The sequence below is a fragment of the Pelodiscus sinensis genome, chromosome 30 (assembly GCF_052426305.1).
Source record: "Pelodiscus sinensis isolate ZL-2025 chromosome 30, ASM5242630v1, whole genome shotgun sequence".
Lineage (NCBI taxonomy): Eukaryota > Metazoa > Chordata > Testudines > Trionychidae > Pelodiscus > Pelodiscus sinensis.
In genome coordinates, this window is record NC_143081.1 from 14,514,981 (window position 1) to 14,542,205 (window position 27,225).

At 47.6% G+C, this 27,225-nt stretch overlaps 1 protein-coding gene and 1 pseudogene across 1 annotated transcript; one reads left to right on the forward strand and one right to left on the reverse strand.

Moving 5' to 3' along the window:
• Positions 1 to 4,872: 4,872 nt before the first annotated feature.
• On the reverse strand, positions 4,873 to 10,299 carry LOC106731375 (olfactory receptor 5AP2-like; annotated as a pseudogene).
• Positions 10,300 to 17,438: 7,139 nt separating this feature from the next.
• On the forward strand, positions 17,439 to 18,395 carry LOC102457843 (olfactory receptor 6F1-like). Its single transcript, XM_006114051.3, has one exon. It carries the CDS (start codon positions 17,439 to 17,441, stop codon positions 18,393 to 18,395), a length of 957 nt encoding a protein of 318 aa, XP_006114113.3.
• The last annotated feature ends 8,830 nt before the right edge of the window (positions 18,396 to 27,225 follow it).

Below are 27,225 nucleotides of genomic sequence, written 5' to 3' on the forward strand. Positions count from 1 at the left end.
AGAGGCCAAGGAGAACAATTGTCTCCCAATGTCACGTCCAAGGAATGTGTCCGCTTTTCTGAAAAAAAATTGGAAAAGTGGACGTGCTCTTTCACCATCCCTGTAAACCTTGTTTTATGAGGAAGAAGGGATGGCTCGAAAGAACAGGTTTTTCTGAAATTTGGTGCTGTGTAGACACACCAAATTTCGGAAAGGCCTCTTTCGAAAGGAAAGTGGAGAAAGGTTCTCAATTTGCGTACCTGACTTTTCTTTGTAGGCTAGATGTAGCCTTATCTAGCATAGGATCTAGCCTACACTTGGTTGCTTAATGCAAAATAAGGAGGAGTTGAGATGAATTAAAAATCGAAGCCAATGAGAAAAAAACAAGTAGCGACTGATAGCTCCAAATTCATACTAAGCAAGAGCAGGACCTTGAAGGGATTACCTCTGATCTCACAGTGGTGGGTGAGGAGTAGGAAGGTCTCACGGCTCACTTTGGTCTTTCACGTCTCTCCAGAACTAGGATGAAGACCCCAGATAGCAACCGAGGGATCTGCCAATGCTATGGCCATCTGTAAGATCAAGCTCTTTATGAAGGAGGGACGCGTGCTCATATTTGTGCCTTTTCAGAGGAAGGCTGCATTGCTCCTGACTGCGTCTCTCTGTGGGATGTTGAAACGACCGACTCAAGGGAGTTTCCGCAGGGACTTTTGATTCGACAGCACAAACAAAGGGCAGGAGGCAGCTACATTCCTAAGGCCACATGCAATTTCTCCTGTCGTCATGAGGGCCAGTAAACGTTTTCTGCCAAAACCTTTCTGGATGGAAAATTAGGTGTTTAACTGAGGAAAAGAAGAGGAAAAAAAATCATCTGTTTTCCTCAAAAAAAAATGAAATGTATTTGGAAAAGCTATTCTCCCCCAAAATGTGGATTTTTCACCAATATCCATAAAATCACAGAACACTAGGACTAGAAGGGCCCTTGAGAGGTGATTAAGTCCAGTCCCTTGCCCTCCCAGCAGGACCAAGAACTGTCTAGAGCATCCCTGACAGGTGTCTGTCCAATCTGCTCTTAAATATCACCCGTGATGGAAATTCCACAACCCCCCTGGGCAATTTAGTCCAGTGTTTCACCACCCGGACAGGTAGGAAGTTTTTCTTAATGTCCAACCTAAACCTCCCTTGCTGCAGTTTAAGCCCATCACTTATTTGGGGGATGTTCAACAATTCTGTGTGGTGTAAACCTGTTTCTGTGAATGTGTCCTAACTTTATAAACACAAAAGTTCATCATTAAATCCAGTAAAATTACTCTAGTGTGGAGGAGGAATTTGTGAGGCTGGTTGGGGATCTACAAGACCCTGGCCGGGTTGATTTAGTTGGAATTGGTCTTGCCTAGAGCAACGGGCTGGACATGATGACCTTCTGAGGTCTCTTCCAGCTCTATGGTTCTATGATTCTATGAATGTGCTGTGTTACATTTCAGTAATTAGGAACAATCCACTTGTGTTCATAGAATCCTAGAATCCTACGGTTGGAAGAGACCTCAGGAGTCATCGAATCCAGCTCCCTGCCCAAGGCAGGACCAATCCCAACTAAATCAACCCAGCCAGGGCTTGGTCAAGCTGAGACTTAAACACCTCTAGGGATGGAGATTCCACCCCCTCCCTAGGGAACCCATCCCAGGGCTTCCCCATCCTCCTAGCAAAACAGGAGCTCCACAGTTCATGACACAACACGGAGGTCCTGTGTTCTTCAGGGCCCATCCTTCTCACAGATTCACACCCCTTTTCACTTCTCTCTGTACATCATTTGTCAGCCTTGTTCCTCCTTTCTCGCCTTTCCATTTCAGCAGCCGACACCTCTCCACCTGGCTCAGTCCCGCATAATCCTATCTTCCCACCTTTCTTTCCTTCCAAATTTCATCCGCTGGGAGCCACCTCAGACAATGGAACGATCCCCACAGGGAATGGCCGGTGCAACAACAGTCGTAGGCCTCACGCCTTAAGCAAGGGGTCTCCCACCCATCCAGGGCATTGCTGTTTACACGGGGTCTTTGTTCCAGATGGAAATGCCGAGGTTCCACCTGCCGTGGCAGAAGTCCATTGGCTGTCTGGTCTGAGATTCTCAGGGCAGCCTAAGGGGGTTGAGAGCTGTGTCAAAGGGATTTCGGTGCCTAAATCCACTAGGCCCCCTGGGGAATCCTTTCCGCCAAGTTGTGGCCCTGCGTTTCTCCCTGATGGCCAGACCCTCTGACCAAGCCCTGATGTGCTCCCAAGTGACTGAACCACCACTCCCATGTTTGGCACCTCAGAACGTCTGCCCATTGGAAGGTGATAGCCGCATCCTCTGGTCTCCGGTTGCCTCTCTCCCAGAGGAGGGGCCGCTGCATTGAACGGAGCTATCCATGGCACCAGGACTACCATGGAAGTGGCTGTTTCGTAGGAGGATACATTTGGGACAGTAATAGACACCATGATGGGGATGGCAGATTTTCTGGGGTTACACCCCTTCATGCTGTACTGAGAGTTCGTATTTTCATTGGCCACGCCTTTATTTTGGACAAAAAATGGTTTCTTATGAGAAAATGATGGGTGACGACTTTATCCACATTCCATCCGGGGCCCCGTTAAAAGCTCCAGGTTTAAGGCGACCTCCCTATCTGTGCCTTCCACGTAGACAGACAACATGGACCTCAGCGCCGGTTGGATTCTGCCTGGCTTCCTTGGAGGCTGGAATGACCCGATAGCAAGAGTGGAAAGTCATGATGGAGAGGGGAGGGTCATAGACACATATGTACGATGCAGCCCTAATTACTGGGATTGTCTTTATAAAATCAGGACATCTAGGGTGTGTCTAGACTACAGGTGGACTTTTGTAGACAAAACTATCCCTGCGTCTACACTACTGCCGAGTTCTTTTGACATAACGTCGACAGAACTCGGCAGTTTTGTTGATGGTGGTAAACCTCATTCTACAAGGAATAACGCCTTTTGTCAACAGAGTTCTGTCGACAGAAGGCGTTATTGCATCTACACTGTCCTGTGCGTCTACACTCTCATGTCGACAAAACTGGCTGTAATCTAGATGCTCTTTGTCAACAGAAGCTTTGTCAACAGTATCTGTCGACAAAGGCTCTGTTGACAAAAGCCTGTAGTCTAGATGTACTCCTAGTCATCCTATTGGGAGCATAAGAAATTATCTGAAGGCATAAAACTTCTCACACAGTCGCCCACTGTGTTTTATTTACTTAAGAGCATAAGCACAGCCAGACCAGGTCAGACCAAAGGTCCATCCAGCCCACTGTCCTGTCTTCTGGGCCAGGTGCCCAGAGGGAGTGAACAGAAACAGGGAATCATCAAGTGATCCCTCCCCTGTCCCCCATTTCCAGCCCCTGGCAGAGTCTAGGGTCACGATTCCAACCCATTTTGACGAATAAATATCGATATACCTAACTTCCATGAATTTTCCAAGTTCTTTCTTGAACCCTGTGAAAGTCCTGCTCTCCAGAACATCCTCTGGCGAGGAGTTCCACAGATTGACTGTCCTCTGCGTGAAGAAAAACTTCCTTTTGTTTGTTTTAACCCTTTCTATTAGACTCCCAGAATTTGATTACCGGATTTTATTGTCTAACACAGAGAAACAGTGAACAACAGGGGATGTACACAGAGACATGCTTGGATATTCAGTGTCTCTTACACACCAGGACATTTCTGCGCAGTATCAAATGTGATGCATATTCCTCACCAAGACTGAATATTTCACCCGCATCACAATGAAAAATACCATCATCCGGTGCTGAATACGAGAGATTGCTAGAATTGTCTACAACCTCCCATTCCAGTTGAGTTTCAAGGGCTCCGTGAGGGTTGTTAAACTCTCAGACGCAGTAACTCCACATGGATTGTCTCCATTTGTTTGTCCCTCCCTCAATATGGAGAGGAGACAGACTAGCCTTTCTAACTGAGCAGAGAATTCCTTAGTTCTTCAAGCAAAATACTGTTTAGGCTAAAAACTATAAATCAAGTTTATTAACTATAACGAGATAGATTTTACATGATTACAAGTGGCATGCACAAATGGACAGAGATGGTTACCACACAAAATAAAAATACGTGCACAGACAAAAACGTAACTCTTATTACACCAGACAGTGATTAGACTAAGTAGTGTTTTCCACCCACTAGAAATTACAGTCCTTGAAGGCCCGCTGAAGTCTGAACCGGTCTCCTGAGATTAATTTTGTTGCTTGTTTTAAATCTTTCGTCCATGCACCTGGCAGATCCTAGCCCACGCATGTACTATTGGGCTTTGTTGAGTCACCATAGTCAAGCAGCAAGTAGTCTTGTGGACTTCGAGACGAACAAAAATCTATTATAGGATCATGAGCTTTTGTGGGTAAAACCCACTTCCTCAGATGGGCTGGAGTGGAAATAACTGCAACCAAGATATTTATAACAGAGGGAAAAAAGTACTTGTCAATTGTTGGACAGGTGCTAATGAGGCTAATTAAGTGAGCTGGAAGTGTCCCATTATTAGTTGTGTGGGTCTTTTGAAGCTGAGTCATACATTTGATTACTGAGTAGTCAACAGCCATTGGAACTGGAATTGTTTGCACATCACTAGCCCACTCATAGCACATTTCAGTCAAAACCATGCTCGTTCTCGATAGCTTTGTCCACACGACTCATACGCGCCTTGGGACAGACCAACAGGTTTCAGCAACTCATGACCTGTCATATGATGCCTCATATGGCATGCATTCCATGAAATAATCAGAGCCCTGTATGAACGATAAATATGTGGGTTACCGGGTGCCATGTGGAGGTACCGACTGCTACATGCTGATATGTTCAAGTGGAGTTTTCAGCCTAATTTCGATGAGGCCTGTTTGCCTACATCACATTGGCAACTTCAGTAATGATGTAGGCTTCCCGGCAATTTCTTGTGAAAGCCACGTTTCCTGACAGCGTTGGTCAAGGCTTCCCGGACCTCTTTGTTTCTGAGGCTGTAGATGAGGGGGTTTACTAGGGGAGTAAAGACGGTGTAGCAAAGAGAGAGCATTTTTTTGAGGACTCTTAGGGAATCAAGTGTCGGTAGCATGTAGACAACCATTATCGTTCCATAGAAAATGGTCACCACCATGAGGTGGGAGGAGCAGGTGGAAAAGGCCTTTTGTCTTCCGGTGGTGGAAGGGATTCTCAGGATTGCGGTGATGATACACACGTAGGACGTCAGGGTTAGTAGGAACGGAGGCAGGGTGAATGCACAGGCAAATATGAAAACCATCAATACGATCAGGTGTGTGTCTCCACAGGCGAGTTTGATCAACGGGAGGGATTCACAATAGAAATGGTCAATTTCATTCGGGCCACAGAAAATGAACTGCGACATGAATAATATCAAGATCGTAGTTGCCAAATAACTGTTTAACCAGGACCCGGCAGCCAACTGGAGGCAAAACCTGCTACTCATAAGAGCTGAATAGTGCAGGGGTTTACATATGGCTAAATACCGATCGTACGACATCACCGCCAGGAGGTAGCATTCCGTAGATGCCAGAAGACCAAAGAAATAGAGTTGTGTGAAGCAGCCATTGACTGAGATGGTCCTGTCCCCAGTCAGGAGACCGGCCAGCATCTTGGGCAGGATGTCTGAGCTGTAGCAAATCTCCAAGCAGGACAAGTTCCCCAGGAAGAAGTACATGGGGGTGTGAAGGTGCCGATCGACCACAATCAGCACAACAATGAGGGTGTTCCCGGCCACGGTCGCCATGTAGATCAGCAGGAACACGAGGAAGAGGAGAACTCTCAGGTCAGGGAGGTCTCCAAATCCCAGAAGGATGAATTGCGTGACGGCCGTTTGGTTTCCCCACTCTGTGTCCACCGTGGGTTGAGTCTAGGAGCAAAAAAATAAATGGTGCCGTTAAGAACATTGAGTGGAAAGGTGTTCAAACATTACAAATTAATTCCATTAAAACCTCCTGCCTCTTTCCTGGTTACCAGATGATGTGGATAAATCTCTGTAACATTTCCATATAACCATGTATCATTCTCATATAACTTTGAATTAAGAGAAACTTTCCTTATAGCTAGCTAGCTAGATAGAGGAGGTGTATGGGGATAGATAGATAGATAGATAGATAGATAGATAGATAGATAGATAGATAGATAGATAGATAGATAGATAGATAGATAGATAGAGGGAGTGTATGGGGGTAGATAGATAGATAGAGGAGGTGTATGGGGATAGATAGATAGATAGATAGATAGATAGATAGATAGATAGATAGATAGATAGATAGATAGAGGGGGTGTATGGGGGTAGATAGATAGATAGAGGAGGTGTATGGGGATAGATAGATAGATAGATAGATAGATAGATAGATAGATAGATAGATAGATAGATAGATAGATAGAGGGGGTGTGTGGGGATAGATAGATAGATAGATAGAAAGATAGATAGATAGATAGATAGATAGATAGATGGGGTGTGTGGGGATAGATAGATAGATAGATAGATAGATAGATAGATAGATAGATAGATAGATAGATAGATAGATAGAGGGGGTGTGTGGGGATAGATAGATAGATAGATAGATAGATAGATAGATAGATAGATAGAGGGGGTGTGTGGGGATAGATAGATAGATAGATAGATAGATAGATAGATAGATAGATAGATAGATAGATAGATAGATAGATAGAGGGGGTGTGTGGGGATAGATAGATAGATAGATAGATAGATAGATAGATAGATAGATAGATAGATAGATAGATAGAGGGGGTGTGTGGGGATAGATAGATAGATAGATAGATAGATAGATAGATAGATAGATAGATAGATAGATAGATAGATCTTGATCTTTTTAGATATGTCTTTATGTTAAGTGTTCTTATAGAATCCCTTGTATTAAGAAACTTTGTATCAAGCTCTTTATGTTATAGGTCCTAGGAATAGTTAACGTAAAGAAAAATGTCATTTGAGATCTCTCCCCTTTCTTTGATTGACCTGTTGAAATGAATGAGGTGTGAATGGAGACTGAAAGGTGAGCACCTCCAGCAGCAGTTGCAAGGATGGAAGGGGGCTTGGAACCAGATCCAAGACAATACCTGTGAAGTGAGCTCATTGAAAAGAAAACTGGACAGGCAGAGGAGCTTGGGAGTCAAGGAGCAAGTGCCGGCCCTTGGAAGGACCCTCTCTGAAGCAGCATTAGGAAAGGCGAGGTGATGACTAACTGGCTGCATGAGAGGGATAAATAGGAGGCATCTTGCAGAGGGATCCCGGGTTGTCTTCCTGTCAACATGGGAGCATCGATCCGGATCGGCAGGAGCCTGGCTCCACCCCTCCCCCATCTAACTCACCTGGCCAGTGCAGTTAGGGGGAGCAACTATTGGTAACAAGACGGCGTGTCCTTGTGTATCTGTGTGTGAGTACATGAGTGCGATGTATCATAGACATATGATGAAGTGTTGATTGATCCATGCATGCCCAATAACTGGTGTGGTGCCTTATCCCCCTGAAAAAGATCCCGGGTGCTTCATTTAAGCACAACAACGACAACGTAAGGCTGCCTGTCCATCTTCAAGTGTGAGAACTGAATGTAGACCCAACCTCGGCCACATCAGAGGAAGACCTCTTCGAGCAGCTATTCCTCTGGTAAGCCAAGCAGTGAGGTGACAATCCGACCGCTTCCCTCCCTGCTATCATAGACCTCCTGCTGACATACAGGAGCTTAACCATGATGCTTCAAAGCAGCATTTCCCTTCTGCCTGAATGATGCCCTGCCTCAGCAGGGCCCCACACCAATAAGGACATCCAGTGAAATCTTGGACGGATTGATTCCTGTCCTTAGGTACCGGTCTTCGGTTAGGATTCACACAAATTAATCAAATAGACCTTGGTCTGTAGGGAAAGGGATCATTATTTTCACTCCCCCTCACAAGACGCCGGCTTCTGTCATGGATAAGGAAGTCAGGTCAATCTTTCATAGAATCCTAGAGCTGGGAGAGACCTCAGGAGTCACGGAGTCCAGTCCCCGGCCCAAAGCAGGATCAACCCCAACTCCACCATCCCAGCCAGGGCTGTGTCCAGCCAACACCTCTAGGGATGGAAATTCCACCTCCTCCCTAGGGAACCCATCCCAGCGCTTCCCCTCCCTCCTAAGGAAACAGCTTTTCTTAATGTCCAACCTAGACCTCTCCCACTGAAACTTGAGACCATTGCCCCTGGTTCTGCCATCTTTCACCATTGAGAACAGCCTCTCTCCAGCCTCTTTGGAGCCCCCCTTCAAGGAGTGGAAGGCTGCTCTCAAATCCCCCCTCATTCTTCCTCATGTATTAACACTGATGAGAATGACATGGTGGGGGGAAAGACAACACCTTTTCTTTTTTGCTGGAGAATTTTTCACGATAGCCCTGTCACAGCAATAAACTAGATTTTAGGAAACGTGAAAAAAAACCCACGATGTGCAGGGGAGGGACCCTTTGCACGCCAGTATGATGGTGAGCTGATAAGACAGGAACGAGCAAGGCATTGGAGGAGACGGGGGCGGCTCTGGAACTCAGAAACAAGCCGACGTGCTACCGTGCAAGCGAGGCTGGTCACGCTCACACCACGCACCAACCTCAGGAGGGACCACACCAAGGAAGACCCTCAGGTTGGGTGAATTGGCCATCTTGGTGGCATTAGCACAGATCCCTAGTTGAGGGCATTTCACGAGACACATCTCAATGTCCCCCTTGTGAAATGCTGCTCATCCCACGGATGGGCACTGCCTGGGGGAGGTGAGGCAGAAGCGATGAATCACCACAAAGCACGTGCATGCCCCTTTCTGGGAGGTGGGACTGACTTTCTGTTCTGTGGACGGTGCTCACCTGCAACCACGGAGTGGTTCCAGCTTGACGTGATGGACCCGTATTTCCCAGGGTTTGGCAACCAGGATCCAGGTTCATCGGCTCCGTTTCTTTCTCTCCTCCTTCTGGAGAATGTGGGTCTTCCCAGTGGAGAGATCTGTATCGACCCGAACGGAGGAGCAGCCGCATTAGAACACGCTCTGCCTCCAACCTGTGGAAAGGGCAGAGCTCTCCGGGTATTTGAGCCCTTCTCCGTGCCAGGCTGCCTCGCCCTGCATACCCCGTCTGACCGAGCTGAGGCTGGGGAGTTAGCGCAATGTTTTCTGGGCAGACAGAATGAACTATTCTCCCGGCGCAACCAACCTCCCACTCCCAGAGGAAACACCTTCTGCTCCTCACTGTACGAGGCTATTGCTCCGCCTGGTTGAAACGTAACTCAGCACCCGCCGGGTGCATGGCCACACTGTGTCTTCGTAGGCATTTATCTATTTACACAAGAGGCCAAATGTGAGGTTAGGTATAAGAAGAAACTTTCCGGCTCCCAGGAGAGTTCACTTTTGAAACAGATTATCTAGGCAGACTGCAGAATCTCTCTAGTTGGAGGATTTAAAGAACAGGTTGCAACAACAGCTCTTCGGGATGGTTTAGGGTCACTTAGTTCCACCTCAGAGCAGTTGGGGGTGGACTGGATGACCTCTGGAGGTCTCTTTTGTGCCTACATTTCTATCTTGACAAGAAGGAAAGTGGGTTTCCACTCTTTTTGTGTGTGGGCCGAGATTAAGGGAAGGAAAATATGAGTTTCGCCTTAGGTTCAGTTAGGATATGTCTAGACTACAGGGTTTCGTTGACGGAAGTTTTGTCGACAGATACTGTCGACAAAGCTTCTGTTGACAAAGAGCGTCTAGACTACATCCAGTTCTGTCAACAAAGCAAGCCGCTTTGTCCACATAACAGTGTGGACGCAAAGGACAGTGTAGATGCAATAATGCCTTCTATCGACAGAACTGTTGATAAAAGGCGTTATTCCTCGTAGAATGAGGTTTACATACGTCGACAAAACTGCTGAGTTTTGTCGACGTTATGTCGACATAACTCAAAAGCAGTGTGGACGCAGGTATAGTTTTGTCGACAAAAGTCCACTTCTGTCGACAAAACGCTGTAGTCTAGACACACCCTTACAGAACAAAGTTGAAAAAAAAGGTGATTCCTTCCGCACTGGAAAGATATATTTTTAAAACAATTATGGTGTCCAGATACCTTCTGGGCCATATCAGTGGTGACTATAACTCTTCTTTCTTAAGCAACTGCTCTTAAGAAAAGGCTATTGTATAGAAACATAGGGTCATCGAGCCCTGGCTCCCGCATTTAGCCAAGTTGTCCTGTCTCTGTGTCTCGGTTTCATCTTCCTTCTCAAATGGTCATCCCCCAAATAGAGTCGCTCACCAAAACGCTCCACGTTATGGCCATGTTTTAAGGTATTTTAATTGTAATCAAAACATTTCCTGAAACGGTGCTCAACCGTCTTCATTTGTTGGCCCGCTGCCCCTCCTCCACTCTTGGCTACATTCAGATATTTTGGATTTCCAAAATGGTTTCATCAGGTTTTTGGTCAGTTGCTGCGCAGCAGCTATTTGGCAAATTGCATAGAGATTTCGGATCACCGGAACATCTTTAAAGACGAGTCAATTTCAAACCCTGTGGAAAAGCTGGAGATCACTGGGGTGATCAAAGAATCATAGACTCCTAGGGTGGGAAGGGACCTAAGCGAGCCATCAAATCCAACCCCTGCCCAAAGCAGGACCAACCCCAACTCAAACATCCCATCTAGGGCTTGGTCAAGCTGTGACTAAAAAACCTCTAGGGATGAAGATTTCACCCCCTCCCTAGGAATACATCCCAGGGCTTCTCCACCCACCTAGGGAAATAGTTTTTCCTACTGTACAATCTAGACCTCTCCCACTGCAACTTTAGCCCATTGCTCCTTGTTCTGCCACCTGCCCCCACTGAGACCAGCCTCTCTCCATCCTCTTTGGAACATCTGCAGAAAGGTGAAGGCTGCTCTCACATCCCCCCTCACTCTGCTCTTCTGCAGACTAAACAAACCCAAATCCCTCAGCCTCTCCTCATCGATCATGTGCTTCAGCTCCCTAATCATTCTGGTTGCCCTCCACTGGACCCTCTCTAATGCGTCCGCATCCTTTCAATGGGGTGGGGGGACCAAGAACTGGACACAATACTCCAGATGTGGCCTCACCAGTGCGGAATAAAGGGGAATAATCACTTCTCTAGATCTACTGCCAATGCTCCTTCTAATTTACCCCAATGTGCCATTAGCCTTCTTGGCTACAAGGATGCCCTGTTGGCTCATCTCCAGCTTCTCAATCATGACTGGTGTGGAAAAAGTGAATAAGGAAAAGGTATTTACTTGTTCCCATAACATAAGAACTAGGGGTCACCCACTGAAATTCATAGGCAGCAGGTTTCAGACAAACAAAAGGAAGTATTTTCTTCACTCAGTGCACTCAACCTGTGGAACTCCTTGCCAGAGGATGTGGTGAAGACCAGGACATTAAGAAGGTTGAAAAAAGAGCTAGATGAATTCTTGGATGACAGGGGAGGGATCCCGGGATGATTCCCTGTTCTGTTCGTTCCCTCTGGGGCACCTGGCATTGGCCACTGTGAGCAGACCGGACCCTGGACTGGATGGACCTTTGGTCTGACCCAGTCTGGCCATTCTTATGTTCTTTACCCAGCATCCTGCTCTTCCATCTCCCAGCCAAGATGCACGTCCCACAGGTACCCCACCATGTTCCTGGTGCCCATCCCCCATACTGCAGATACCCCTATCTTCCTGGTGCCCTTCACCCATTTCAAAGTTCTCTTGATGTTTCTGCTTCCCTCCTCCCTGAGGTACCCACCACCCATCCTCAATTCCTGAGGTTCCCCATGTTCCCACAGCCCATCCCTCATCTCACATGTATGCCTCACTTTCCTGCTGCCCATCCCCCATCCCCTAGGTACCCCCCATGTCCCCACTGCCCATTTGCAGTCCCGCAGAAACATGGCTGCTGCGAGCTTCCATGGGTGGTGTCATCTTCCCCACCCCACGAATTACCACCGTCCCCAGAGCTGTGGTACCCCCCTACCAACCTGGGGCTGGAACTTCCATCCACCCCTCACACCTTCCAATCCCCCAACTCTGGGGCTGCCAGAATCCCCCTAGCTTTCCCCCCATGTTCTTCCCACCCCAGGACTATCTGTCCCTTCCCCCTTTGCTGGAGGGGGAGGTCCCTCCCCATCTTACTGGTTACATGGGGCTTGGAAGGGACTGGCTCACAGACCTGAGGCAGCATGACACAGAACTGGTGCAGGGCTTCGTAGGCAGCGTTCCAGACCCCCCAGGTCTGGAAACTGAGGCAGGAGAAGGAGACAAATTGGGGGCGGGGGCGGCACAGCTCACAGCAATCCCTTCATGTTACCCTGTCGCCAGTGGTCCAGCTGGCAAACTAGAGGAACATTTAAATTGTCCTACTGTGTGGAGCACCCTGTGGCTTAGGTTCCCACCTATGTATGCAGAGGGAACAGGAGATCTGAAAAGGGAACGTGGATCGTGAAAACTCAGCGTTTGGGGCCTGTCAGGTTGGGCAGCAGAGGAGCAGCTTTTCATGCCTCTCGGAGATTCCAGATTTGGGGAGTTGGGCACCTAACAAGGCAGCGTGGTGCCCATCTCTCCATGTGACTGTGGCCTTATTTTGCCAAATAGAATGGGTTGACATGAAGAGAAGATAACAAAGATAACAGTCTCAAAAAACGGCTGTTCTTGCGCAAAAACGTGCAGAACGTCTACACTTCACGTGCGTTCTTGTGCAAGTAAATTTACAGCGCAGCGTCGGAAAACAGGGCTTCTTCCGGAAGAGTTATTCCTCTCCCCATGAGGAATAAGCCCTCTTGCGCAAGAGCTCTTCCACAAGAAGGCAGTGTAGACAGACAACATGAATTTCTTGCGCAAGAAACCCCTATGGCTAAAATGGCCATCAGAGCTTTCTTGTGCAAGAGAACGTCCACACTACCATGGACACTCTTGCGCAAAAGCACATGGCAGCGTGGACACGCTCTTGTAGAAGACCTTTTGCACAAGAACTCTTGCACAAAAAGCCTGCTGTGTAGACGTAGCCTAGGGGGGTAGTGCAGATGTACTAGAGAGGAAGAATTTTCCTTCAGGTTTGTCTGGAAATAGGTGATAGGAGAGGGATCATGTGAGCATTACCTGTTGTGTTCCCTCCCTCTGGGGCATCTGGTATTGGCCACTGTTGACAGACAGGACATTGGGCTGGATGAACCTTTGGACTGACCCAGTCTGACCGCTCTTACGTGAGGATACCCAATCTACTCACCCAATTTCTTTCCTATTGGCTGTGTCTAGACTGGCAAGTTTTTCTGGAAAATCAGCCACTTTTCCGGAAAAACTTGCCAGCTGTCTACACTGGCCCCTTGAATTTCCGGAAAAGCACTGATGATCTCATCTAAGATCGTCAGTGCTTTTCCGGAAATACTGTGCTGCTCCCGTTCGGGCAAAAGTCTTTTTCCGAAAGACTTTTGCGCAAAAGGGCCAGTGTAAACAGCACAGGACTGTTTTCGGCAAAAAAGCCCCGATCGCGAAAATGGCGATCGGGGCTTTTTTGCGGAAAAGCGCATCTAGATTGGCCACGGACGCTTTTCCACAAAAAGTGCTTTTGCGGAAAAGCATCCTGCCAATCTAGACGCGCTTTTCTGAAAATGCTTTTAACGGAAAACTTTTCCGTTAAAAGCATTTTCGGAAAATCATGCCAGTGTAGATGTAGCTATTGAGGTTAAGAGTTTGACTGTCTCGACAGTATCTCAACTTTTCAAAAACTCGTCTCTCTCCTCGATGCAAGGTGGTCCAACACATGATATCGCCTCCCCCGCCTCATCTTGGAATTTTCCCTTGGTGGCAATTGAAAATCCCCATCTGCAGAAATGTCCAGGGAGATTTCACTGTGCGGCATGAAAGATAAGTAATGCAAACACTGGGTGTGCTTTTACAGAAGGCAAGATGCATGGTGCCAAGAACATCACCAGCTCCAAAGGCACCTAAATGGTCAGCGCGTCATCCCTTTTGTGCTGGAAACAGAGAACAGGAAGGAATGGGGTTAGAAGATTGACGGGGGTCCTGAATCTTGCTCCTGAAAGGCTGAGTGAACGGGTCACGTCACACCAGTCCAGCGAGCAATAGACCCATCACAGAGGTAAATTGATCTCCATTCTGCTTTTCATTTATGTCAGAATTACAGATGGACCAGACCGGGCAGCTGGTCTTCCATCACCTCTGTTCAGGGCTGGATTTTACCTTTGAGTTTATGTTCTGCCTCACTGGAATACTGAAAAATGTATGGAGAGAGGCAGAGAGAGAGAGAGAGAGAGAGAGAGAGAGAGAGAGAGTGAATTGTGGAAACCATAAAATCATAGAACAGTAGAACTGGAAGGGACCATGAGAGGTCATCGAGTCCAGTCCCAGGACAACGCGCCAGCTAGCCCATCCCTGCCAGGTGTCTGTCCAACCTGCTCTTCCATCTCTCCAGCGATGGAGATTCCACAACCTCCCTAGGCAACTTATTCCAGTGTTTCACCACCCTGACGGGTAGGATGTTTTTCCTAATGTCCAACCTCAACCTCCCTTGCTGCAGTTTCAGCCCATCGCTTCTTGTCCTGTCCTCCGAGGCCAAGGAGAACAATTTTTCACCCATCATCTTTGTAACACCCTTTTAGATACCTGAAAACTGCTATCATGTCCTTTCTCAGTCTTCTCCTTTCCAAACTAAACAAGCCCAATTCTTTCAGTCTTCCCTCATTGCTCATGGTTTCTAGACCTTTCATCATTCTTGTTGCTCTTCCCTGGACCTTCTCCAGTTTCTCCACATCTGTCCTGAAATGTGATTCCCAGAACTGGACACAATACTCCAGCAGAGACCTAATCAGTGCAGAGTAGAGCAGAAGAATGACTTCTCGTGTCTTGCTCACAACACTCCTCTTCATGCCTCCCAGAAATGGTTGCTTTTTTTGCAACAGCATCACACTGTTGGCTCATGTTTAACTTGTCATCCACAGTGACCCCTAGACCCCTTTCTGCAGGACTCCTTCCTAGACAGTTGCTTCCCGTTCTGTGTGTGTGAAATGGATTGTTCCTTCCTAAGTGGAGCACTTTGCATTTGTCCTTATTAACCTTCATCCTATTGACCTCAGACGATTTATCCAGGTTGTCCAGCCCATAAGAAGCCCAAAGCCAATACACAATACATGTAATGCTCATTTCAAATATTTCATATGGGTGCGAAAGGGGACCAATTTATAATTTTTTTAATGGAAAATCCTTATTACGATACTATTTTTATCTATTGGCTACTTTACTGACTTTTTCTTGGTCTGCCTAGATAGCTGTTGTTAGGAGTATGTTCTGTAGAACAGGAAGCTTTGTGAGTTATCTGATAAGGGGCCAGCAGGTGTTGTTTAAAAATACACAACAGCATCAAGACCAGTAGATTGTCGTGGTCATGTATTGCAAATGGTTTCCACTGTGCATCTGTTTCCGCTAAGCCTGTCACAATTCGATAACCCTGTGTCTCCAGCTCAATATGCCATGCCAGTAATCTGCTTTCCATGTAGAATGGTATTTTATTCCCTCTGGTGTTAGATTTCTTCCCATCAATGGGTTGGATTACATTCCCAGCCTTGCTTCTGGCTGATGGAAAAATGTTAGAAATATGACATACATTTCTGTGAACATTGTCACAGCTACCATTGTGGTTCATCTGAGAATACCCCCTTAGGTTGCAGACACTGTGTAATTACCTTTCTTAGCTTCGGAAGGGGAGCTGTGTTAGTCTGTATCTGCCAAAACAGCTAGGAGCCCTGTGGCACCTTAGGGTATGTCTACACTAGCCCCCTAGTTGAACTAGGAAGGCTAATGAGGGCGACCGAAATTGCAAATGAAGCGAGGGATTTAAATATCCCACGCTTCATTAGCATGTTCCCGGGCAGTCGCCATTTTGGAAATTGACTAGCCCAGAAGAACTGCCCGCGTCTACACGCGGCAGAGAAGGGTGATTCCAAAATAAACCCCTTACTTCGAATTAACAGTTAAACCTCATGGAATGAGGTAAGGTAAATGTGGAATGAGGTTTAACTAGTAATTCAAAGTAAGGGGTTGATTTTGGAATCGCCCTTCTCTGTGGGCAGTTCTTCTGGGCTAGTCAATTTCCAAAATGGTGACCGTCTGGGAACATGCTAATGAAGCACAGGATATTTCGGTCACCTTCATTAGCCTCCTAAGGGGCTAGTGTAGATGTACCCTTAGGGTATGTCTAGACTACAGGGTTTTGTCGACAGAAGTTTTGTTGACAGATACTGTCGACAAAGCTTCTGTCGACAAAGAGCGTCTAGACTACATCCAGTTCTGTCGAGAAAGCAAGCCGCTTTGTCGACATAACAGTGTGGACGCAAAGGACAGTGTAGATGCAATAATGCCTTCTATCGACAGAACTCTGTCGATAAAAGGCGTTATTCCTCATAGAATGAGGTTTACATACATCGACAAAACTGCTGAGTTTTGTCAACGTTATGTCGACATAACTCAAAGGCAGTGTGGACGCAGGTATAGTTTTGTCGACAAAAGTGGACTTTTGTCGACAAAACCCTGTAGTCTAGACACACCCTATGAGACTAACTGATTTATTAGGGCATCAGCTTTCATGGGTAAAACCCACTTCGTCAGATGAATGGGAGCGGAAGGTACAGAAGAAGGGATGTATATAAGGGAGAAGTTGCTTGAGTGAATGGCTAATCAACTCAAGGTGGAAGTGAGGCATTCCCGGCATTTGGCGTGGAGATCTGAATATCCAGAGCGGGGAAATTGCCTTTGTACTTCATTAACCAGTAGAGATCTGTATTCAATCCTAAATTGATAAGGTTGCATATGCAAATGAATTCTATTTCAGCTGTGTCCTTTTGGAACCATTTTCCAGGCGCAAACAAAGCCAGACCTTGCTTTCCATGACAATAAGAGGACGCTTATTCCATGATAATAAGAGCAATCCACATTTGGCGGCCCTAGCTCGTAGGGTTTAGTAGGAGCTCTTGAACAAACAGGCTCACAGACAGATGGATGGACAGATTGACAGACAGACGGCTGCACAGTCGCTCAAAAGCACAGTAGATGTTAACATTCTATTTTACCAATGCATTATTATTAACGTTATTTAGACACTAGTATATTTAATATTTCAAAAGACTGAGAAATCTAATCAAAATGCTTCCACCTTGACCTTACCTCGGTGAAATGTTTTGACATTAGCAAAAAAAGGATACATTTTATCGGAAGACAGAATGTTGACGTTTCCAAGTCCAAAATTTGCAGAATCTTTGTTCCCTGAGAATTTTTGAAATTACATTTTTTTTTCACCCAGGTTCTAACCATTTTGCAACGTTAGAATTACCCACAGAATGGAAAATCCATTTTCCAATGGGATCTATTGCATGATGACTATCTATTTTTTATTTTCCCCTCCAGGTTTTCTTGGATTTTACACCCCATGGCAAATGCAGGTATGGGAAATCAAACATTCGTCAAAGAATTCATCCTCCTGGGATTTGGGGATCTGCCAGAACTCCAGTTGTTTCTCTTCCTCCTATTTCTAGTCATCTATCTTGCTACAATGTCCGGGAACATCCTCATCATGTTTCTAGTTGTGGTTGATCGGCACCTCCACACCCCCATGTACTTCTTCCTGGTGAATTTATCCTGCTTGGAGATCTGCTACAGCTCCGCCATCCTGCCCCGGCTGCTGGCCAGTCTCCTGACGGGGGACAGGACCATCTCCGTTAGCGGTTGCATCTCCCAATTTTATTTCTTTGGTTCCCTGGCAGCTGCCGAAAGTTATCTCCTGGCCGCGATGTCCTATGACCGGTACTTAGCCATCTGTAACCCCCTGAATTACACAGCATTGATGAACACCAAATGTTGCCTTCAGCTATCGGCTGGTTCTTGGATAAGTGCTTTTTTGGCCAATTGCGTCGTGATCTTTTTGGCATCCCAATTAACTTTTTGCGACTCCAACGAAATTCCCCATTTCTTTTGTGATTTCTCCCCCATCATGAACCTCTCCTGCAGTGACACCTCCCTTGTTGAACTCGTGACCTTGGTCATGGCCTTTATATTCACACCGACACCGTGTCTATTAACCTTGGCCTCCTACATCTTCATCATCACCACCATCTTGAGAATCCCATCCACCAGGGGAAAGCAGAAGGCCTTCTCCACCTGTTCCTCCCACCTCATGGTGATTGTAATTTTCTATGGGACCATCATCATTGTCTACATGCTCCCGGACACCAGCACGTTGCGAGACCTGAACAAAGTGTTCTCGGTCTTCTACACCGTCCTGACTCCTCTGGTCAACCCGCTCATCTACACCCTGAGAAACCAAGAAGTACGCAACGCACTGAGGAGATGGGCGGCCAATAAGCGGAGAGCTTTTGGGAAGAACTAGGAGAGTGTGTTCTCATGCCATACGTTTCAGTTAGAATAGGGGTAAACTGGCATGCCTGCGTGAGCGAGAACAGCATATTCTGGATCCTGTCAGGCTGGCTATGGGGATTTCCTTGGACAAAATGGTGACACTCCGAAGTCACCGACCGCTACAACTAAATGAACATCCAGTAGCTGAGGTCCTACCCTGGCGTTCTCATCTTGGTTTTCCTCAAAGCTCAGTGCGAGTGCTGGTTTAGTTTCTCTAAGGTGGATTTTTAAATGTATTTAGGTGCAGCTAGGTCCCCTGTCTAGGGCAGTGAACCTAAGCACTCTGAGCGCCTTTAGAAGTGTAAATTTAGAGGTTAGGAAACACAGACTCTACTTGTAATCAGCTAATAATAATACCAAAATAAACGGTACCTGTCTTCTATAATAACCCGGGCACTGCAAGTTTCAATGGCAGGTCTCAGAGAGAGCAGCTGATTAACTTCATTAGCTCAGAGCACCTGAGTTCACCCCTCTCCTTCCCCTTAGCCTCACCGTGCCTCAGTTTCTTTCCTGCAAAGCAACAGCACAACTCTATGCTCTGTGGGGCTTGTGCAGATAAATACATAAAAACATAAGAACAGCCAGACTGGGTCAGACCAAAAGTCCATCCAGCCCAGTGTCCTGTCTGCCCACAGTGTCCAATACCAGGTTCCCCCAGAGGTAGTGAACAGAACAGGGAACCATCCAGTCACCCCGTCCCTGTTGCCCATTCCCAGCCTGTGACAAAGGCTACAAACACCATTCCTACCCATCCTAGCTAATAGTCATTGATGGACCTTTCCTCCATGACTGTATCCAGTTCTTTTTTGAACCCTGTTAAAGTCCAGGTTTTCACAACATCCCCCAGCAAGGAGTTCCACAGGTTGATTGTGCGCTGCCTGTAGAAAAACTTCCCTTTGTTTGTTTTAAATCTGCTGCCTGTTCATTTCATTTGGCGGCCTAGTGCTTGTGCTATGGGAACAAGTAAATAACTGTTTCTTATTCACTTTTTCCACAGTCGCCATGATTTTATGGACCTCTCTCCTATCCTCCCTTAGTCTCCTCTTTCTAAGGTGAGGTCAGCCAATGTACCTGAGCTGCGACAGACATTGCTCTGCTGTCTATACACTGCTCTTCTAGGGCCCTCTGCTGAACCCACAGCTCCTGGGATCACACCCCCTTCACAGCTTTGGTTGAATGGAGCAAGAGGAGGCGCTGAAACAGAAGCCCGCGTCTCCCCAGCTGGGGGAGAGGCCGGAGATCTGGGCCCTGCTCGGAGAAGTCGGCAAGCACAGGGCTGATGCTGCAGATACCCTCAGGCCTCAGCGGCACGAGTCCCAGGGCACGAACCCATGCCGGTGGGGCGGTAAAAGAGCCCCCCGTTAGGCGGCAGCTCGGTACCGCCCGCTGCCCGCAGAGACCGGGGACACAGCGAGCCCGGTTCAGGCACGACGGGCGGAGATGTTCCGGTGGAATCATCGTGAGCGCAGCGTGTGTCCCGGGCCAGCGTCACGCTTCCATCCTGACTGAGATCGGCCCCGCGCCCCGCCGCCGCCATGGCATCGGACGAAAGAGCTACACGCCCACAGGCACTGCCGCCCTCCCTGTTCACACAGCGCTGACAGTGCTCCTGGGACCTGGCCCTCCGCTAGCCCAACACACACACACACGCACACACTCATATGCACACTCACACATGCACATTCATACACACGCGTGCTGGCACATACACACGTGTGCACAATCGTACACATCCGCATAACCACGCACATGCACACATGTAGAACCAGACATGCACACACACACACATACATATAAACACATGCTCACACATTCACACACACATGCACACACATGTAGAAACATGCACACACACATACACACAAACATGCACACACGCACACAAACATACACGTGTACATGCACGCACATACACATACATACACTTATACACAAACACACACACTCACATGCACACGGACACACACACAGACATACACATGTACATGCACACACACACATACACATGTACATGCACGCACATACACATACATACACTCATACACGAACACATGCACACGGACACACACACGAACACACACACACGGACACACACAGACACATGCATACCCCCCTCATGTACACACACACGTGCAAGCTGATCACCCCCAACTGGGTAAGACACTGACAACCCTGGCGTCCTGCCCAAGGTGTCTGGTTGTGGGTTTCCAGCCCTCAACCAGCTCTCAGGCCTCTCCGCTCCCTTCCTGCCCTTCCCTTGGACCCTGCCTGGCCTGGGGCAGGTAGACGGTGACTGAGGCAGAAACTGAGAAAACAGAAACAAATGGGAACTGTGTCTCCAAATCCCACAAGCAGTGGGCACAGGCCGTCCTCTGGCAGGGACTGGGTGTCGTTCCATTGGGGCGGAGGGGTCAGACGCCGGCTGGTGCCAACAGGCTCCTAGGGTGACGTTATGTCTATCACTTAAGCTTCCCCGTGCCTCAGTTTCCCCCGCCGTAAAGCAGGGATCATCACACCTGTCTTCCTCACAAGGACATTATGACATTAAAGGCTGGTCATGGCTGAGAACTCCTCAGATACGGCCCAGATGAGACCGATGTAAATACCTACACCACATACATGGCGAGGGCCTTGGATGTTGCAAAGACGCCATTATGTGCCTCAGTTTCCCCCTCCCATTTTGCATGGGGAATATCTCCTCTCCTCATCTCACATGAATGACAGGAGGAAACATTTACCGTGGACTGTGGTGGGCTCAAACTCCACCCCACTGAGACGCATTTAGCCCCCTAGACAGACGCCATCCTCCTGAATAACGGGGCCAACCTCGCCGGTTTCAAAGACCAAGCTCCCATTGGTCTCACAGTTCACCCGATTGTGTTCCTGGCTGATCAATGCACGGCGACGAGGTAGATTCCTGGGTGCCCTTGGGGCACTGTGATCCATTGGTTAGTCCATGCCCTTGCATGGCAAATCAGCCGTTCTGGCTCAACCGTTTCCAACTCAGAATTGAAGCCCGGAAGAGACCACTGGGATCATGTCTCCTGAGTTCCGGCACATGGCGACTGACCCCACCCACCTACCCCCAGCCTCTGGATGAGTTATTGAAAATCTCACTGGATTCCCAGTTGCGTTCGCTCCCTCTGGCGTTGGCCACTGTGGGCAGACAGGACTCTGTGCTGGATGGACCTTTGATTTGACCCAGTATAGCCGATCTTGTGTTCTTAGCTGCTATCCATTATGGCTGAAGCCCAAGAAGGAACTGGAACCAGCGGACTGGAGGAGTTCAAAAGAGGACCTCTCTTTGGGGGAACCAGACCCCCGGGGGGTCTCTGAAGAAGCAGAGCTCGCTGTAGCACGGCAGGGCTTTGGCCGAGATAGGTGCGCGGCTGCAAATCAGAAGAGGGGACAGTTCTTGCAGCCGATGGATTGGGGAACCTCACATCGATTTCCTTCCATCAGGGTGCATGATCAGACAGGACGGTCTGGCCGCTCTTCTGTTCTTCTGTTTTGTTTCTCACCCCTTTTGTGTGTAAAAGACAGAACTATGTAGCACGTTAAAGACTAACAAGATGGTTTATTAGCCCACGAAAGCTCATCACCTAATAAACCCTCTTGTTAGTATTTGAAGTGCTACATAGTCCTGTCTTTTGCTTTAGCTAGACCAGACTAACACGGCTGCATCTCTATCCCTTTTGTGTATATTTGTCGTGTTTTGTTATTATAGGCCGTGGGGTCAGACTTTATCAACAGCCGTGACAGCTCTAGTCAAGTGCTACTAACTTAGTTGTGTTGTCCCAAAAGATGCAGATTCAAACAGAGACTGAATTTTAAGGCCATTGAAAAGTCTGTCAAATCAAGCCTTTGATTTCCTTTCAGAAAACTTGTCCCAGCTAAAAACCCGTTATTCCAGATTGGCATTTGTTTTCTTTTCTTTTTTGTGTGTCTAATAAAAGCTGAAAAGGATGCTTTGGGTGTGTTTGCCACAGTAATCAGTAAGTTTGGCTCTTGGTGTACATCACAGGTGTACATCACAGGACCTAACCAGATCAGCCATACTGTCACTGGTTCATTCTCCTGCACATCTACTAACGTAATATATGCCATCATGTGCAAACAATGCCCCTCTGCTATATACATCGGCCAAACTGGACAGTCCCTACGTAAAAGAATCAATGGACACAAATCTGATATTAGGAATGGCAACATACAAAAATCTGTAGGGGAACACTTCAATCTTCCTGGACACACAACTGCAGATCTTACGGTAGCCATCCTGCAGCAAAAAAACTTCAGGACCAGACTTCAAAGGGAAACAGCTGAGCTACAGTTCATCTGCAAGTTTGACACAATCAACTCAGGATTAAACCAAGACTGTGAATGGCTCGTTAACTACAAAAGCAGCTTCTGCTCGCTTGGAATTCACACCTCCAGATCAGCTACTAGAAGTGGGCCTCATCCTCCCTGATTGGATCCACCTCGTCATCTCCAGCCCGATCCTGGCCTGCATATTTATACCTGCCTCTGGAAATTTCCACGACATGCATCTGACGAAGTGGGTCTTTGCCCACGAAAGCTTATGCTCCTACACTTCCGTTAGTCTATAAGGTGCCACGGGACCCCTCACTGCTTTTGCTAGTTCTATCACTTTCTTAAGGTTGGACAATGCCTAGGTGAAGTTTTCAAGAAAGATGGGGAGATATTGGGGAAGGTCTAGAGAAGAGCAACAAAAATGATTAAAGTTCTAGAGAACATGAGCTATGAGGGAAGGCTGAAAGAACTGGGCTTGTTTAGTTTGGAAAGGAGAAGACGGAGAGGGGACAGGATAGCGGTTTTCAAGTATCTAAAAGGGTGTCACAAAGAGGAGGGGAAAAATTGTTCCCTTTGGCCTCTGAGGACAGGACAAGAAGCAATGGGCTTAAACTGCAGCAAGGGAGGTTGAGGTTGGACATTAGGAAAAACTTTCTACCTGTCAGGGTGGTGAAACATGGGAATAAATTGCCCCGGGAGGTTGAGGAATCTCCATCTCTGGCGATATTTAAGAGCAGATTAGACAGACGCCTGTCAGGGATGGTCTAGATAGTGCTTGGTCCTGCCGTGAGGGCAGGGGACTGGATTCGATGACCTCTCGAGGTCCCTTCCAGTTGTAGTGTTCTTTGATTTCTATACTCTTTAGGCCCACACATTCTGTCTAGTTTACTAGAACAGGAAGTTCTTCAGATCAAGGGAGCAGATGAAGAACACCTCTCATTTCTTGTACTGCCCGTGTCTGCATCCTGGGAACATGGGCATTTCCATTCCCAAAAGATGCAGATTCAAACAGAGACCAAATTTTAAGGCCATTGAAAAGTCTGTCAAATAAAGGCTTAGGTTAGATGGGCCGTCTCAGCTAGAACCTTCATTGTGGCAGTGAGATGGAACAGATGTTGGGAGGAAAACGAGAACCCGACAGTACACAGTACCCGCTGATGTTGGCTCCAGATCCCTTACCCCTCCAGACTCCATGGGGCCCCCAAAGTGCAGCCAAGAATGCTCTCCTGATTGGTTTCAAATGATGTACATTTAATTGTAAACAAAGCAGGTATAACAAGATGGCTAATGAAGTGGAACTTTGGGATCCCACCTTCTGCAACAGGTGACTGTTACACGACTACACAAAACGGTTTCCTAGGCATATGTGACATGCTACATTTTTCTTGTACTATACTGTTATTGGTTTATTGTTATTGGCCCCTGATGACAGGTCAAGAAGCAATGGGCTTAAACTGCAGCAAGGGAGGTTGAGGTTGGACATTAGGAGAAACTTCCTACCTGTCAGGGTGGTTAAACACTGGAATAAATTGCCCAGGGAGGTTGTGGAATCTCCATCACTGGAGATATTTAAAAGTAAATTAGACAGACACCTGTCACGGATGATATAAACAGTGCTGGGTCCTACCAAGAGGGCAGAGAAATGGACTCGATGACCTCACGAGGTCCCTTCCAGTTCTATGATTTTATGATTTGAAATAGCATGTCTACACTGCAGGGAAGCCGCAAAATTAGTCCAAAGATGGCTTCCCTGATGTAAACGTGCTATCTCGATTTAGAGCCCCAGAAGGTATAACTTAGAATGGCCCTGCTGAGGAGCTATTTCGAAATAGCAGCAGAGGAATGTCTACACAGCCTCTATTCTGAAATAACGACTTCAGAAGAGGCGTTATTCTTCGTAGAATGAGGTTGACAGAAGTCAGAATACGCCATCTGTTATTTCGAAATTATCTCGAAATCACGGCATGGCAGTGTAGACACTCGCCTAGTTATTTCGGAAAAGCAGCCGTTATTCCGAAATAACTTTGCTGTGTAGATGCAACCGTAAGGTGCCATTGGCTACATGCTTTGCCACATAGGACTATCCTATTTTTATGCAGTTTTGTGGCTGACGTCACGAATATCATGATGTCTGTGAATTTCAATGTAGTAATAGCAGAATAACTCGCCCTAGGCAAAATATTTGCATTCTAAATAGCTGTTTGGGAAGAGCTTGTTCACGATAATGAGTCATAGAATCAAAGAACCATAGAGCTGGAAGAGACCTCAGAAGGTCATCAAGTCCAGCCCCCTGCTCTAGGCAGGACCAATCCCAACTAAACCAACCCGGCCAGGGCTTTGTCAAGCCGAGACATAAACACCTCTAGGGATGGAGACTCCACTACTTCCCTAGGGAACCCATTCCAGTGCTTCACCACCCACCTAGTGAGATAGTTTTTCCTAATATCCAACCTGGACCTCTCCCACCACAACTTGAGACCATTGCTCCTTGTTCTGCCATCTCTCACCACTGAGAACAGCCTCTCTCCATCCTCTTTGGAACCCCCTTCAGGAAGTTGAAGGCTGCTATCAAATCCCCCCTCACTCTTCGTTTCTGCAGACTAAACAGACCCAACTCCCTCAGCCGCTCCTCATAAGTCATGTGCTCCAGCCCCCTAATCATTTTGGTTGCCCTCCGCTGGACCCTCTCCAATGCGTCCACATCCTTTTTGTAGCGGGGGGCCCAGAACTGGACACAATACTCCAGGGGTGTGTCTAGACTACATGCCTCCTTCGACGGAGGCATGTAGATTAGCCAGATCGGAAGAGGGAAATGAAGCCGCGATTAAAATAATCGCGGCTTCATTTAAATTTAAATGGCTGCCCCGATCTGCCGATCAGCTGTTTGTCGGCAGATCGGGGGAGTCTGGATGCGATGCCCCGACAAAGAAGCCTTTCTTCATCGACACAGGTAAGCCTGGTTTCACGAGGCTTACCTGTGTCGATGAAGAAAGGCTTCTTTGTCGGGGCATCGCGTCCAGACTCCCCCGATCTGCCGACAAACAGCTGATCGGCAGATCGGGGCAGCCATTTAAATTTAAATGAAGCCGCGATTATTTTAATCGCGGCTTCATTTCCCTCTTCCGATCTGGCTAATCTACATGCCTCCGTCGAAGGAGGCATGTAGTCTAGACACACCCCAGATGTGGCCTCACCAAAGCTGAATAAAGGGGAATAATGACATCTCTGGATCTGCTGGCAATGCTCCTCTTAATGCAACCTAACATGCCATTAGCCTTCTTGGCTACAAGGGCGCCCTGTAGACTCATATCCAGCTTCTCATCCACTGTAACCCTTAGGTCATTTTCTGCAGAACTACTACTTAACTGGTTGGTCCCCAGCTTGTAACTATGCTTGGGATTCTTCCGTCCCAAGTGCAGGACTCTGCACTTGTCCTTGTTGAGTCATTAGGGAAAACAATAGACCTTCGGAGGACGTCATCTCCCAGTTAGTGAGCCTTCCTGGGGACACTCCAGACGGCCTGTAATTAATGGTTGCTAGGACACCCCAAGGGCAGGTGACCAGGCCCCGTGTCCCCAGACTCCATCTTGAGATGTCCGTAGTTTTCAACAAACTGGTCTGGGAGCCAAGCTTTGAGACAAAGGGTTCCCGCCCTGTGGCAAAGCTATATAAGGCAGGAGGTGATATCATTGGTTCTTCTTCATGCCCCACACTAGGCAACAGAGAATGAGCTAGGGGAATGCAGCATGTGCCTTGAGACACGGACAATCGGCTGCTGTCACCAGTCAGAGCGAGAAACGGCACGTTCATTGTGAGTCCAACAACCACTGTGCTAAGCGTCGTGTGCCTCTTTATTTATTGCGAAGGAATCGGCTTCGAGCTGTGGCCCATCCAGGATCATCGCTCGACATCTACCTTGTGCAGTTCACACACTTGTTGGTATTGCAGCCGACACCAGTTTGCCATGAAGTGAAGTGTTTGTGAGAAAAACACTCCCAGGTTGGTTAGCCCAAGGGTGCATGTTCCTCCCCACATTGAGGGAGAGGGGAATTGTGTACCAGATCCACACTGCTTGGGGTGTTGACCAGGGCAGCGTGGTGGAGATCTGGGGTCCGAGGCTGGTGAGTATCTTCACTGTAGCGTCTCTACTGTTGGCTCATGCAGAGACTGGACAAAGAACCTGCATGTAATTGCGGCTGGGTGTGCAAATGCTGGTGGAAGTGTAGGATAAGGACTGGGTTTGCCGTTTCCTACAGCAGCACAGTGTGAGAGGGAGCCCAGGCTGATGGGTCGGAGGGTTGAGTGCCCCAGGTCCAGGTAGCACCCGTGGGCATCACAGATGGGTTAGAACAAAACTGGTTATGTTCAAAGGTCCATCTAGCCCAGTGTCCTGACTCCCAATAGTGGCCAATGTCACAAGCCCCAGCGGGAGGGAACACAACAGGGAATAAGAACATAAGAACGGCCATACTGGGTCAGACCAAAGGTCC

Coding starts and splice junctions, on each gene's coding strand:
- LOC102457843 (XM_006114051.3), top strand. CDS start 17,439: ATGGCAAATGCAGGTATGGGAAATCAAACATTCGTCAAAGAATTCATC.